Here is a 16,334-nt window from a genome sequence, read left to right on the forward strand (position 1 = left end):
ACTTCAGTTTTAATTAGTAGAATTTTTTTGTAATTTCCTGTGCAATGTGTGTGCAGTGAATTGTGGGACAATCTGATTTTTTGTAAAAAAACTAAACCATGGTGCTAAACAATATTTTCTCTCTCCTCATTTTGGGAAATAAGCCCCATTTAATTTGGGGGTTTATATAGAGGATAGAGTATGTTATGACTTAAAAATTTGAAATGGTAATTTAAATTTTTTGCAAATTTTCAACTTTTATGAAAATTTTGGAGGGAAACAATTGTGCCAAAAAAATTTGGCCCCCACTTTTCTCTCTCCTCAGCCGTGTATAATTTGGGAGGGAACCAACTAGTGGTCCCTCTTTTCTCTCTCCTCCTTTCCCTTAAACCCCCCATGTGCAATGGTCCCCACCCCTTTAATCCCCTATACTTATTCTCTCCTAATCACTCCTCCAATTTTTGCCTAGAAAACCACAATTTTTGAAAGTGTAACATATAAAAAAAAACGGAGGAAGTATATGTTTTATTCTATTGAATTTTAACTTGTTTTTGACTTGTTTAATAGGTTACTTATCTCTATTATCTAGGGATGAGGTGTGGTGTCCTCTTTTAAAGTAACTAGATACCCTCTAATAACGTAAAATAATGTTTTTTTTATAAAAATTTGAAAAATAAGAATCAATAAAACTTGTCATATGAGTATGTCAAAATTAGAATATGCAATACTATTAATAAGTTGACAAACTAGATTGACACAATTAATTCACGAAATCAATTAGAATCTTTAACCAAAAAAAATTAGCAACAAATTGTGATAACATAATATTTCATATTTACAAAGTTCAAACAATATGTTTTATTAACATCTATAATTGTTAAAGTACTATACGAAAGTCGCTGAAAAGAAAATTATTAAATCATCGACCAAATTTTACAGTGATGGTATTGAACAATTAAAAATCATTTGTCTTTAATTTAAAAAAATAATATCTACAAAAGAACATCAATAATTTACATCATTATTAAAAAAACATGTATATTTATATATAACTACATAAGATTATTGACGCACGCATCACGTGCATATGCAATGATACGTGTTACAATGTCTCTTCTTCTAAAACATGCGAGAGAAGCGAGGGTGGGACATTGTAACACGTATTATAAGTAACCTACTAAACAAGTCACAAACATGTTAAAACTCAATAGGAAAAATAGACATATAAAACTAACTCAATCAGTGATAATTAAAATGAAAATGTTAACTTAAAATAAGAAGACCGCACAAAAGTTGACTTAAAATAATATTATCAACAAAATCATGTGAGTTATTGCTTTTATTCCAAAATACACACAATTATTTGGTCTCCAATCAAAATTTAAATGTGACTTATTATAGCTAACATATCTTCATACCTAATTGACAAAAATAACACATCTCTTATCAAACTTATATTACTGAAATACTGATCACACGGTTGTTCATCATTTACCAAAGAACGACTTAAACATTCACCAAATAACAAATTGAGTCATCACTCAAGCAACTCACTAGTATTATAGATTACTCCCTTATTTGTATAATTACAAAAACCTCCCACAACCTAACTATGATACATTGATACTAGTGAAACTTCTACTTATTTGCATAATTACAACATCACTTTAGTACACAAGTCATAACTAACACAGAAACACCCTTGACTGGTAGCTTCAAAACTATTTACAACTCCTAAAAACACACCCAAAAAAAGCATTACCAAAAGTTAACCTCCTACTACCAATTAAGCATTGGCCTTCTTTTTTATGGTTTTCAGCAGCTTCTGCTTCGGTTTCGACCTCTTACTCCTCCTAGCAGTAATAGCAGGGTTAACAGGAGGATTATCAATCTTGCTCACAGACTTAGACTTAGGTCTTCTTCTCTTTGTTGGCTCTTTCGCCGCATTCGCTCTAGCAGCCTTTGTAGTGCTGCTGCTACTGCTTCTGCTCTTACTTCCTTTCTCCGACCTCTTTTTACCGGCTTCCGAAAGCTTGTAAGAGGCTTTTACTTTGATGAGCTTTCCCTTTGATACCGAGTTCTTCAGCTGAAGCCCTAGAATCTTCCTGAAGTTTGATGGAAGTACTGTCTTGTGTTTCTGTTCCATGAATTTCGCAATTGCATAGGGGCTTGATCCTCCTTTCTCATTCAGCGCTAATATTGCTTCTTTAATCATCTACAACCAAAATCAACCAATTCACTAATTATTCTACTCTTAAACTTTCATCATTCACTCAAATTGCACAAACAGCACAACACAAGAACAGAAAATCATCAATCATTGGAATTAGTAAACTGAATTTCAATTGATACAAATCACCAGTCGATCATGTTTTATTGAACGGAAAACTTATCAATTTGTATAAACTATAAACAATGTTGTGATCCACAAAATTTCTCACAAATTATTTTACTCTAAACTTTCATCATTCACTCAAATTGCACAAACAGCACAACACAAGAACAGAAAATCATCAATCATTGGAATTAGTAAACTGAATTTCAATTGATACAAATCACCAGTTGATCATGTTTTATTTAACGGAAAACTTATCAATTTTGTATAAACTATAAACAATGTTGCGATCCACATAATTTCTTACAGCTAGAATCTTCCGATTACGCAATAATTCGAATCAAAATGACCTAATTAATTTCACTCTTATTCAAACTAAAGACAATTTAAAACATCGCATATGAAAATATACATATACGAATCATCAAATCAGATACAAAGTATCTTAAATTGCAAGAGATCATCGAGAAACAGAGCAACAATTTCGCATACAAAAATCACAAAGTAATCGAAGAATCAAACAACATCAAATTCTCAAAAAACAAGTAACAAAATAAAAGAAAAAACTACCTGAAAATAAGGAGGATGAGATGGAGCTTTATGCTTCTTATCCATGGAAGACTTCTGCTTCTTCTCCCTCTTACGCACCTTCGTATCTACTTCTTGTTTCTCCTCTGCTGCTTTTACCTCAGTCGCCGGAAAATTATCCGTCTCCGGAATTTGAGCTTCAACTTCACCGGAATATGACATCACTGGAAATTTTCTCTCTCTTCGTGTGGTTTCAAAATAAAGAAGATGACGACACATTTAGCGGACTGCGTTATTTATAGGTGCAGAAATGGAACACTAACTGCTCTGTGATTAGTTAATGTTAATTTGAATGGATTGCCAGCGTGTAGGGTGAGGCATCTAGAATGTACACGTGGAGATCGATCTGACCGTTGTGTGTGCATTTTTTGTGGCGGTCTTATCCGAAGATGAAAAAGGTATCAATTCGATAGTTGTAGTTTCCAAAACAATGGGTTGTGTTTTTGTTGTGGTTTTGTGTTAGGTATGTTCTCTTCTATATAAAACAATTGAATTGCATTAATTTGATTACAATTGAATAAAATTGAATTGAATTAAACTAAAATAAATTAAATTATAATTAATAAAAATGATAATTGAAACTGAATTAATTGCAACTGAACTAAGGGTTTGTTCTCTTCGACGTAAAACAGCTGAACCGAACTAAACTGAACTGAATTGAAATGAATAGTGATATGTAAGAGTAAAAGTATTGTCAAGAGCTGAACTGAACTGATCTGAACTGAAAATAAGCTGGGGAGAACAGGCCCTAAATGCAATTGAATTGAATTGGATTAAACTGAACTAATAATAAGCTGAGGAGAACAAACAAACCCTAATTTTTGAAGAGTTTTAATTGGTTTTTAATAAATTTGATAGGATAGATTAGGTTGCTTTGGTTGATATAGAAATGGTTGGAATTGGTAATGTTATGTGATGGTCTTATTTTATGAGTACAAAGCATTAGTTTAGATAATTTTCACTATATTCAATCTTTTTAGATCTAACCAAGTAAAATTGACCAAATCGAAGACCTAAAATCATACCCAAAAATGAAGACCACAACCAATCATGAACGGACCCTGCTCGAAATAATATGACTCCAATCAATCCAAACTATACCTCCCCAACAAAAAAGGATCAAAATTCTAATTTTTATTATTTGAATACTTTTCTATTTAATTTAACATTATTTACTACCTTTTACTATCTTTTTCTCTTCTAAACAGCAGTCATAAACTATTCTTTTTACATTAAGTTTTCATTTATTTTCTTGTTTTTAGTTCTCACTACTTAAATTAAAAAGGACATTTTCCAGCAAAAAAAATTAAACATCCATTCCTTTTAAACTCGATGAATTTATCTACCTCATAATGTAAGTAATAGCTGAAAGCAAGAAACTAAAGAAAGCCCTAATGCTCACTTAACAACAACATAGTAGAAGAATAACGCTAGAAAACAAGATTAAATCCAATAGAAAACCCCTAAACTAACGAGTTTGTTTTGTAGGAGACTATCTAATTTTAAATTAAAATTAGGCAATGACATCCATTAGTGGCTAGGTCTACTTTTATATTAAAATTAGACCGTCTCTTTTAATAATTTTTGCTATTTTTATATTTGTCGTAATTTTATTTTTAATTATACATTTATTGTAAAATTGATTAGACAAAAAGTTAATTAGACATGCATACAAATCCTCTCCTGGCCCGATCGCATAAGATCAATCCGACAAAAAGTTAATTAGACATGCATACAAATCCAAACAAACGTGATATAATCAACAGTTGACCTAATTGACTCCCTCGCCACCTTTAGGCATAGCTAATTTTCTTATTTGGTTGACATTATTTAATACGGAAAGTTAAAATTCCTAGGAATTAAAATTTTTTGATGTTGTGTGGTTGACAAATTCATGGAAATAGAAATTCGTAAGAAGTTCAATTTTCCACAAAATGCAGAAAATTACTTTTCTAAGTAGGACCTAGGTAATGTAAATTCCCATGAAAAATTTTATTCCCCATAAATCACCAAACAACATTTAGCAAATACTAGAAAATACAATTACATGAAAAAATAAACATCCAAGAAATTTATACTTCCTATATTCAACCAAAAAAGCACTTAGATTATATGTAGAATGATATTATACATTTTGAAGAAAACCCAATGAAATTATTAAGGACAACAATTCCATAAAAATTAGGTAACTAGCACTAACACACACCACTAAACTTCTCCTCCCAAGAAGAGAAAACAACTCTTCGAAAAATGACACTATCAAGTCAGTGTAAAACCACAATGACGAGAAACAACAGAGAGAATCATATTCCTAATATATTATTAGTGATATTTTTCGATTACTAATTCCTCCATTTTAGTATATTTGCATCATGTAACTAGGCACAACTATTTTAGAACAGAATAAAAAGACCACATTTACTACGAAAGCGATATAGAGACATTTTCAATTTAGGAAATGATTAAACATGCGATTTTTAGTTCAAAATATATTGCAACTATAAACATAACGAAGGAAGCATTTGTCAGCGACCTTGGCTCAATATAATTTCCTAGTAAATGAAGACTGCGATGACGAAGCAAGGAGGTCAAAGTCCTTAGAAGTGCACAAAATGTTATCCAACAATACAATGTGGTCAGATTCTCTGTGTTAATTTAAATGCAATAAATCATTTTCCCCATGTAGATAAACCTTTATGCAAGATATGACATGTATGGAGCTTATAAATGAAGTTGTTAATGGTAGGATGGTCTTTTTTTTTATGAGCGCAACATAATTATTTGTTCCTAAGAAAACGGGTGTCATTTTCGAAAGTCGCACAGGCGCGCGGTGATTCACTTAGGAGGTGTGGTTCATATAATTGTTTGGATTTGGAATCAAGAATGAAACCAAGATGGTATCGATTATGAGTTTGAGACATGGGTTCAAAATTTAAAAATAAATTAAACAAACACTAGGTATGAGTTTTGTTCATTCCAAACCCATACCTCATACCTAAAACTAGTGAACCAAACACCCCCTTAAGAAGTTAAGAACTCTTTTAGTGCACATGGAGATGAGATAGAAGTTAGAACCAATGTTCCCTAGAAAAGGGTGAGATCTATATCGGAAGAAACAATTGATACTCCATTGATTGGATTAATCATATGCACTTTGAAACGCATGTTACATAGCCGAAACTAATAGTCAATCCAAATATGATAGCAACATTTAAGAACAAAATCCGTATCTCCCCTACACATCACTCTTTTTAAAATAATGCAACATTTTGTCTTGCATATAACTTTGACCATCAATAGCTTCGGTTAACTATTAGTTCAAATTATAGAAAGTTGAGGAATTTGAAAATTTACATTAATACAAACTCAACATGTTACATAGTTAATTGTTGTATATGTTAGTCAAAACTTTCCAATCAAAGTTTATAGCACAAAAGTGAAAATTTTGCTTCAAAAAAAACACTCTCCAAGTTCAATACCAAAATGATAGTAAAGGGAATTTAATCCTCAACCGGCCCTCTGCATTACACTTGCACAGTGTAACCTTAATGTGTTTAGTACCATTGGTTCAAGCATGACCTCAAAACCATGTTTTTCCTATTTTGCTTCTCCGACAGTGAACAAGAATAGAAAACTGAACCGACTGTCTTTCTATCTTGATTTTCACCCTCTGGTGATTGAACATGAAGGCTATAAGGAGGTGCAAATGGCTACATTCATAAGAGAAAACTAAATACATATATGGAGCACATGGATACAAAAATATCCCTTGGAATGACACTTCCTAATCCACTTTTGTCTGCCAAAACTCAGCTACAAGTAATCTTGATACAACTATGAATCTCAAAGAAAATTCAATCCTAGTTCAAGATGGACACTAGTTGCTGGAAAAACCTGCTAGAATTCATGTAGCCTAAGAAGCAAAAGAAAGCCAACCAAGAAGGAAGGCTCGTATCTGACGACATGATTAGAAGCATTGAGCATGTTTAACCGTCGATTTACAGGTGGACTATAATAAAAGGGTGAAAAATACATAGTCCTCTCCTTTCGGAAGAAAGAAAATCTCACAGAAGACAGCTAAAAGACAATTCAAGGAAGAAAGAAAATCTCACATAAGACAGCTAAAAGACAATTCAAGAAAGATGGTCAAGCGTAACAGATCAAATCAATATGATCACATGGCACAGGGAAAAGAACTGGATTTTCCCATCCAATATGATCACACGGCACAGGGAAACACTGGATTTTCCCATTTTCCTTTCAACCGAAAACAAGTTTAGCAAAAATCAAAATAGTTCTTACCTTTGGTTCTTGGTAAGAGAACTTTGAGGAAAAGAGTGGAACAGAAAGGAGATGATATCTGTAGTAGAGGATAAAGAGGAAAACCAAAGATAGAGCTAATGCCTTAGTATTACAATTAGCTTAGAGAAATAAAATTTATGCTATCTCACATGATACAGCCTGTAATAATGCATCTTAACTACAAAAGGCATATTTGATTTGTTCATCTAGTACTTACAGCCATACCTTGACCTGTAATAAATGATGATGAAGAACAGAGAAGACGTAATATCTATGCTACACATTACTTGCACCAAAGCTTATCATAGATCGCAATTAAAGAGCTTGCACCACGCCTGCAGAATTTCTAAACAATTCAAAACAGAAAAACCTAGAGTAAACACGGCCTATCTTCATGAATTAGAATCTTGAACAACATAAACAACGCACATTATGACTCCAGACTTATGTACTAAGATTAAACTTTAATAGTTTATATGATAACAGAATTACATTTAAGCTGTACATGAAAACACAAGCGTGAAAAATGCCAATAGTTGATAACTACAAACAATGCAGCAAATAATACTTGCGTTCTCTATTTTACCAACTCCAAAACCATATTGAATATATTGGCACCAAAAAGATGTTAAAATACCAACAGATAATAAGCACTTAAAAGTAATGCGACATGGCAATTGTCACACAAAAAGCTCTGCATCATAGGTTCTCCATATTAACCTTCACAACCCTACTAAATGAGCAAAAGGCTGAAAAAAAAACCCTACAACTATGAAGAGCTTACAATGCACCAGTAGCAGCAAATGTCCATGTATCAAACACACAAGTTACACTGACTGCACGTGTAGATCAATCTATTCTCCAAATTTTCCATTCATCTTCTGAGATCCCCAAAAGAACAATGTTCAAGATCGATAAAACTGATGAAACTCAATGTTGCAAAAATAAATGACTCTAAGCCTATCCATCCACATAACACCTCAAAGGATTACCAACTGTTCTGGACATGAAAGTTTGTGACACCATTTCACATATGAGGAATAAGAAGAAAGGCTTTTATAGAGTAGGCAAAAACTCATAAAACAAGGACCTTCACTGTCCAAGATTCGAGGAAAAAGAGGGGCTCTATTGCCAACATAAAAAAGTGACCGCTGATTCCATGACAGCAAAGGCAATAAAAGAAACCGGAAACTGAAACTACTAGGGGGACCCTGCCAAAAAATAATCTCAAATTACTTTATCGTCCAGCTAAACCTTTATCAATTCTTAAACACTTTAGACTAGTACTGGGAAACCATGCTATTACCTTAATAGTTAATAGAAATGGTATCTCTTTGTCAAAATTGGGGCCATTATAAGAACTTGTCACATATTTCCAGACATCAGTGGACTCCAGATAATGTGCTAAATAAAATGGAACTATCAAATACAAATTAGACTATCAAAAGGTGAACTCCCAAGTTCCATCAAGGTGAAACCTCAAGAATGCTTATTCTTTACTAATTCGAGGAGAAAAAGGTTAGATACTTTCACAACACCACCATGCTTTTTTAAATTTATGCCAAAATGTAGGCTTCTTTCAGACGTTCATCAAGAGAGCCACCAAGATCAAGCTTTCCACTAGTGGATAAAGGTGTCTTTATACTACCCCAAATCAGAAAGCTCAAAGATAAAGAGGCTAAAAAAAAAGAAGGCAAATAATCAGCAAGTACTACAGCACATATCAACACCAGAAGAGTAAAAAAGACTGGGACCTGATGCCAAAGACGAAACCTATGAATTAACTTAATACTCGAAACAAGTAATGAACTTTGTGGAGAACATCACAATTCACAGCAAAATAATTTCCAAAAGTTCTATGTTAACTGAAATTCAGGCCCAATAACCCCCAAATACTCTTTCTGGTTTTCCTTTGCTGTGAGAAAAGCTTACCATATTGTCACTAACCACAACACTTCACTTGAGTATGATTGCAAACCCAAAACCAAAACAATAACATCACCACCCACCTCAACTAGCAAACGATCAACTCCATCTGTGCAACTTAATATACAGCCAAGTGCCAACACATAAGTAAATCACATCTCCTTGGGATAACCTCATTATAAGATCAGAAGCTGGCAGACCCAAATGGTCTTTAATTCTCATGAAAAACACTCTCAGAAGGCAAAAACACCCAATAACCAGAAAAAGGAAAGGCAACAGCTGAATGACCAAAGGTTAGATAATAACATACATCCAATATTGATAAATTCAAAAGTTCATTATACTACGATCCATAAACCATTACTTGAGCATTGACAAACTGTACCCACTCTTCCCAGCCACTACATTCTTCACATTTATTCCACACAAGTCCCAAATGCACAAAAGAAGCTGGGCTTCTAAGTTACTTTCACATTTAAGATAAGATCATTAAAAGAAGCCTTTTGCATATATGTCTCTTCAATATCCTCCATGTTGTGATAACATCCAGTAAGTCAATAAATTGACGATTTCAGTTAGCACGATATGAAAACCACAAGGCACCAATTATTATCCTCAAAATGTGATCAGCCACTCAAGGCCGTCATCTATCAGCTTCTCCATTATGCGCATTTTAAGGACACTAGTCCTGATCCTTGAAAGTGAGGAAAAAAAAGCCCTAGACTATAATAGATGAACCCAGCTTATCATAAGGAAACGAAGCGACAAACACAGGACTAAACCAAGAAGCCGGTGATCAAGAGGAAAACCAAGATAGCAAGGGGGAATGGGTAAAGCAATGAGTGAACGGAGTGACGTAGAAAGGAAATAAAAGCTCCTGAGCAGCAAGCCTCTTGTCCATTATGCAGCAGTTTCGAATACCTAAACATATAGAAAAACAATTAGAAGCCACCCATGGTATCAGAAAAAAACTCAAAAAAGAAAAAAAATTAGTCTCAATATCAGAAAGACTAGAAAGTTCAAATTTACCCAGATACCTTGGTACTATACTCCATCTAATAGTAGTAGCCATGTCCACCTCCATAAGGACGATCCCGACTGTTAAAAGAAGAGTGGGGTCGTGCACCATACTGGCAAGAAAATAACAAGGTTAAGGTTGCTACCGTTAAGAAGCATCAGGGAAGGAACAGTTTCCAATAGTGAATATACACTTACATCAGGACCATAATAGCCACTTGAATAGAAACTACTCCCAGCTCCATAAGTGTCTGAAGGAAACAAGCAAACATTGAAGTCCGATAAAACCATCAACAGGTGTAAAATTACTCTAAATGACGGAAAAAGCCGGGAGGAGAAAAAAGAGGGACCCGCCAGAAGAAAACTAGCTTCTAACAAAAATTTGTACCTCTGAAGTGAGTACCACGACCTGAGCCGGAATAATCAAATCGGGGACGAACCCGACTTGGCTCCATATATGCAGGATCTTGGTCCTGCAGTCCATGAGGAGAAAATATCAGTACAAAGATAACTGCCACTATAACATCCATGAAACAAGAATCTGATCCATCAAGTTGTACATTTCACTACTTACAGTCATATAAAATGGCCGCTTTACACCATGGTTATCATCGTAAGCATATGGATCATCGTATTGCCTACCCATGAAAGGTCTTGAATAACCACCATCATCAAGTGAGAATGGCTCCCTGCGTGAAGGAACAGGTCTAGCCAGTCCACGATCAACATCTCTAGGTCCACCAAAATTAGGTCTTCCACCGGCACCAGCCCCTGATGCCCCATGCCCACCTCTAAAAGGAACTCGTCTCCCTATTGCAATGATAACCAATACCATCAAACACAAAGCATAGTGCACAGGCATAGAAGACGCAACAAAGTGTCCAGAAAATATACACTCGTGACTCGACAGAAGCTGAAAGTTAATCTTAGCAGCTACAAACATTAAAACAAACATTACTCACCATATGGTCCAACAGGTTCATTGAACTGACCACGTGAAGGTCTCCCATACTGAAAGTTTGGCCGATTAAACGCAGGACCAGGACGCCCGAAGCTCCTTCCTACTGATAAGTAAATTCAATGTAAGAATATTCCCAAAGGGGACAAAAGCCAAAATTACGACAAGATACAGAATCCTCAGTCGGCATACCACTAGGACGGCCAATTCTCAAGCCACCACACATTCCTCCCTTCACAGCTTGAGTTTTAGGCAAGGGATTGGAAAGCCTAGCTCTTACTTTAGTCTAGACAAAATAAATAGACAAGTCAGGAGTCAAAACCACATATAATTAAACTCAATGGAACACAAGGAAACAATATCATATAGATATAAATGGTAAACCTAGAGGCTTAAAGACTACTCCATGATAATATAAGTCTATTACTCTATTGACATACTATTTTCAGCAGGCATCACCCAAATGTAATTATTCGACAAGCAAATTTACCATTTTTCTGGACATAACAATCCTGGGCATAATAACATGAAATAAAAGCACGGCCCTACATGGGGAAGAGGGATATAGTAAATAGCCCTGAAACATCTTAAAGGTCAAATATGACAAAGCACCACACACCTCACACAGACCAATCACAATAGCAAGGACTACTACACGGGCAACAAACCCAATACATCACAGGATATAACAAAGAACGGCCAAACAAAACAAATATTGTCCAAAGCAACTGACAAGTACCGAAACAGACATATAGCTAATAACAATATTCAGATCAATCGCATGGCCAGTGGTGAATTCAGTCTCATACACAAGTAGCTCCCTATGGAGAAAAGGTAAAGATAATCTCACTCCAATGTGGTAACACCAGAAACAAGATTGGAACCAAATATTACCTTTGAGTTTCCATCAACCAACTCCTTTCTGTTGACATCCTCAATACAGGCAATGGCAGCTTCATGTGTCGTGAAATCAACAAAACCAAAATCTTTTCGCTTAGCTGAAGACATATTACGAGCCAGCGTAATACGCTCAATGTCCCCATAACCTCTGAAATGCTTCCTAACACGATCCTCGTCCCAGTGAGGAGGGAGCCCGTCTACAAAAACTGATTTAACCTTGGCCATCACTTCGGGATCAGGCTCCTGAAGAGGCTCAGCAAAAGCAACCTTTGCAGTCCTCTCAGTATGGCCAAAAACGGCATCTGCCTTTTGAAGCCTCTTATAAGCAAACATTGCATCTGCATGGCAAGCGAACTGAATAAAGCAAAATCCACGACTTAAACCCTCGTGACGGGGATCTTGGACAAGAGTAATGTTCTCAACACCTTCAACACTATATTCTTTAAGCTTTTGTTTTATCTGTGGAAAGAGTAGAAAAAAATTAGGCAAGACAACTCAACACTAATAATCAATCATAGCAGATATAGTCTTACAGCTTCCTTCGTCCACGTGTTGCAGACATTGCCAAGGAACAAGGTGTCGTTATCCTCATTAGGTGCAGTCCCGCATCGCTTCCCACATATCTGTTAAACAATGACATCTCATAAGGGAGGTCAAATAAGAACACAATAAGTAAATACGCAAAAGCAAAATAAGTAAAACATACAACAGGATTTTTCATTTCTGACAAGGCACGCTTAGCTTGATCCTTAGTCGCAAACCTCACAAATGCAAAGCCCCTGTTCTTATTTGTTGAAGGATCTTTCAATAATCTAACTTCAACCACCTCTCCAACCTTTTCAAAAGCCGTTTTTACATCGTCTTCAACAACTTCACGATCTAGCCCGCCAACAAAAATTTCAAGTTCTTTCTTAACTTTGCGCTCCTTGGCTGCTGCAGCAAATAATTTGTGCTCCTCTTCTGGCTTCATCTCATCCCCAATTTCAGGCTCATCCTCCTCCTGTAGGTCCTCATCCCCAGGTTCCACAAAACGCTCTTCATCACCATAATCCTCAATTCCCTCAGCAGTAGGAGCCTCGTTGTTTTCATTTGGTTGAGCAGCTGATTCTTCTAACTTCTCCATCTTGTCATCATCCTTATTCTCCAGCATTTCATGATCACTCATATTTCCTTTCTTTTCATCATCATTATTAGTCTCTGGCTTATCCTGTGACTCCTTTTCAGACTCCAGTTTTTCTAAATCATCATTTGCTTCCTCAGGTTCTTCATCCTTCTCCTCTTCTTTAGGTTCACTAGGCTCCTCATTACCTACCAATGCAGCACCGTCTAGAGTCGGTGCTTCAGTCTCTCCGGTGGACCCAGGTTTCACAGCCAATGGTTCGTCAACGTCCATTTTTTCTTTCCCCTTATCTTGTGGTTCTCCGGCATCTTCACCCTTTCCAGTACCTGGTTCCTCTTGCTCTACAGATTCCGCATCCTTCATAACCACTTCATCTGCTTTCAACATGTCCACAGCCTTGGCATCACTTGTATCCTCTTCCTTTTGGCCTACGTCAGCCTTTGTATCATCAGTCTCACTCGCTTTTGCTGCAAGTGCAGGTGCAGTTCCATCCTTAGCAGAAGCAGGAGTCTTGGGCCTGACTACCTTCTTCTTCACTATTCTCTTTGTCACCTTTCTAGTGGTAGTCCCTTTGGTAGTTGGTGATACAACAACTTCAGCTGGTGCCTTCGCTTGTTCAACTACCATCAAATGGATGACAAGTTATTAACAAAATTAAAATTAATATCACGGTAAACCATGTCTAAATACCATAACATCACCCAATTGTAAATCTACATCAATTTTAATATCCAACCAGAGAAATTTGATTAAGTTTTGATAGAGTACATAACCAAAATAGATACTGAAATTAATCACCAAACAAGCTCACAAATCAGATAACAAACGTACAAAGTTACTGGCCACAACCACACTACAAACGCCCTCACTCTTCTATAATTGCAACGTTTCGACTTTCACGCTTGCCAACACATAACTTTCACCATCCATTTCTTAAACATTCAACACACAAAGATGATATATTGAGGACATACATTGAAACTAATCCAATAAACAATTAACAAAAAGACGTCGAAATCACCCTACAAACCACAAATCCCCAAGAATAACAGTAAATATCAAGAGTTACAAACAAATCCACACAAAAACAAAAAAGAACTCAACTTTCAATTACCCTAAAAATTACGATCACATGCAAAATTACAAAGAAATTCAATTCCCCGATTCTCAACTAATCAATCAAACGCAACAATAAAAAGGATAAAAAGAAACCTGCAGGTTCGGGGTTAGGGTCGGTAGGAGTAGCCTGAGGTTCGGGGGTCTTAGAAGAAGTAACCGCCGATATATTTTCAGGTTCGGGAGTAGAAGGAGTTGTCGTTTTAGCGGCGGATTTCTTCGATGGCGGCGTTTTTTTCTGGGAATTTGGCGTTTTAGGGGTATTAGCGTTTCGAGTTCTCATTTTTTTTTTTTGAAGAATTTTCGGATTGATTGATGAAGAGAGAGATTTAGAGTTCGGAATAATTAAGGTGGGAGGTTGAGGTTGAAACCCTAGAGTAGTATAAACTCAATCGGTTTAGATAGAGTTGTGCGGAATTACAAGGTGTAAGGATTTTCTGTGTGAGATGTGATCTTAGGAAATTCTTTGTAATTATATACACGTCTCTTTCTAGTTTCTAGGGATGTCAATTGAGCAATTATGCAAACAACGAAGTAAGTTCCCTCTAGGTTTTCTCTCTAGGGTTTTCTCTCTAGGGTTCCTTGGGAGGGGTGTTCTAGAATTCTCTAGTTTTCCTCGTCTGCAGGTGTCGTCTCGAGGATTCCTCGGGATTGGCAAAGTTTAGGGTTTCATGGCTTCGTCCTCGGGGATGAAGGAGGTAGAACCAGAAACAACTAACATGATAAACAATATTAAAAATGTAACCGTTCTGATAAACGACTCAACTGAAAAGGAAGGAATCGGGGTGAAGGATCAAGAAGAAGAAGCAGTGTGTTGGGTGGAAGAAGGGGAGGAGGATGATGACGCACGGGTGGAGTTAGGGCTCGTCGGGAAAATATGGACAAAGCGACGAATAAATGCAACTGCTTTTATGGACACCATGAAATTAGTGTGGCAACCTAGCCATGGTGTCGATATAAGTAGTCTGGGAGATAACACTTTTGTATTCCAATTCCATCATTGGCGTGACAAGAATAAAGTGGTTGAGGGCCAACCATGGCATTTTGATAATCATGCCATCTTAATGGGAGACATTGAAGGAAATGTTAAACCATCAGATATGGAGTTGTTTCAACTACCTATGTGGGCGCGAATCTATAACCTGCCATTCAAAGGGAGGTTAAATATGAAGAATGTCGAGGCTATCGGAAAAAAATTAGGGCAATTCGTGAAAATGGATATGTCAGGATCGTTGGGAATTGATAAATCTATGAGGATGCGGGTTAACGTTGATGTTAGGAAACCGCTAGTGAAAGCAGTGAAAGTGCAAATGCGCGGTGGAATGGAAGACCTATTTGAAGTAAAGTATGAAAGACCCCCATTTTTCTGTTACTATTGTGGTAGATTGGGGCACGGAGTAAAAGATTGTCAGGAGTGTGGTGATGAATTGGAGCCGAAAATGAATTATGGAGGCTGGCTGAAAGCATCTCCCTGGAGGAGAAGTGTGAGGGAAGTGGATACGCATGGGGGAGGGGATAGTAAGCAATGTGCTCGGCGTTTATTTATCACAAAACCCAAGGAAATTCCTCGGCCTCCAGTACAGCAAGTTAATGAAGTCCTTGAGAAGTTAAATGGGTGTGCCATTAGAGACACCAACAGTGAGGGGCAAGTAGAGGTAACTATGGAGCAAACAGGTGCTACAGGAAATCAAATTTGTCACAACAACGACAGTTTGGGAACAAACGAGGAAAGTAGAGAAGATAACTGGGAGGTAGGAGGGAAGGAAGTAATGATCAACATGGTCGAGCGAGGACCCGAGAGGGGAGACAGCTGGGAAAAATATGAAGGTGTGGATCTTGTGATGGAAGAGTTCGTAGGAGGTAGAAAATGGAAACGAGCCAGTAGGAAGGGTGATGGGGTGAATAAGAAGGAGAAGCAGATTAGTGGGCAAAGAAGAAAGGAGAAGGGAGAAGATTTAAAAGCCCACGAGGATGTGATGGATACAAGGAAAAAACCAAAGAGTGTGGACACGATGGTGGACAATGGGAGTTCTACTGAAATTCAAGACATTAAGGTGGCGAGCCCCACGCAATGGGCTCTTGGTGCACAATGA

The 16,334-nt window shown here is 36.5% G+C and overlaps 3 protein-coding genes across 5 annotated transcripts; 1 reads left to right on the forward strand and 2 right to left on the reverse strand.

Annotated features, from left to right (window-relative positions):
• Positions 1 to 1,520: 1,520 nt before the first annotated feature.
• On the reverse strand, positions 1,521 to 3,118 carry LOC104895130 (histone H1). Its single transcript, XM_010681555.4, has 2 exons — positions 2,885 to 3,118; positions 1,521 to 2,194 (listed from the first exon to the last, which is right to left on the reverse strand). Exons 1-2 carry the CDS (start codon positions 3,062 to 3,064, stop codon positions 1,766 to 1,768), a joined length of 609 nt encoding a protein of 202 aa, XP_010679857.2. The 5' UTR covers positions 3,065 to 3,118; the 3' UTR covers positions 1,521 to 1,765.
• A 4,538-nt stretch (positions 3,119 to 7,656) lies between these two features.
• On the reverse strand, positions 7,657 to 14,703 carry LOC104895131 (heterogeneous nuclear ribonucleoprotein Q). Of its 3 annotated transcripts, none has more exons than XM_010681557.4 (11): positions 14,338 to 14,703; positions 12,712 to 13,745; positions 12,539 to 12,628; positions 12,000 to 12,464; positions 11,298 to 11,391; positions 11,110 to 11,208; positions 10,722 to 10,957; positions 10,536 to 10,620; positions 10,346 to 10,398; positions 10,168 to 10,260; positions 7,657 to 10,051 (listed from the first exon to the last, which is right to left on the reverse strand). In XM_010681557.4, exons 1-10 carry the CDS (start codon positions 14,522 to 14,524, stop codon positions 10,186 to 10,188), a joined length of 2,418 nt encoding a protein of 805 aa, XP_010679859.2. In that variant the 5' UTR covers positions 14,525 to 14,703; the 3' UTR covers positions 7,657 to 10,051; positions 10,168 to 10,185. The 3 variants fall into 3 exon arrangements, with proteins under 3 accessions (XP_010679859.2, XP_048493736.1, XP_010679858.2); XM_048637779.2 differs by having other exon boundaries at positions 10,160 to 10,260; positions 11,110 to 11,211; XM_010681556.4 differs by having other exon boundaries at positions 11,110 to 11,211; positions 14,338 to 14,702.
• Positions 14,704 to 14,912: 209 nt separating this feature from the next.
• Positions 14,913 to 16,334, forward strand: LOC125494198 (uncharacterized). The gene has a single exon (XM_048637816.1). The coding sequence runs from the start codon at positions 14,913 to 14,915 to the stop codon at positions 16,332 to 16,334; it is 1,422 nt and encodes a 473-aa protein (XP_048493773.1).

The sequence above is a fragment of the Beta vulgaris genome, chromosome 6 (assembly GCF_026745355.1).
Source record: "Beta vulgaris subsp. vulgaris cultivar EL10 chromosome 6, EL10.2, whole genome shotgun sequence".
NCBI lineage: Eukaryota > Viridiplantae > Streptophyta > Magnoliopsida > Caryophyllales > Amaranthaceae > Beta > Beta vulgaris.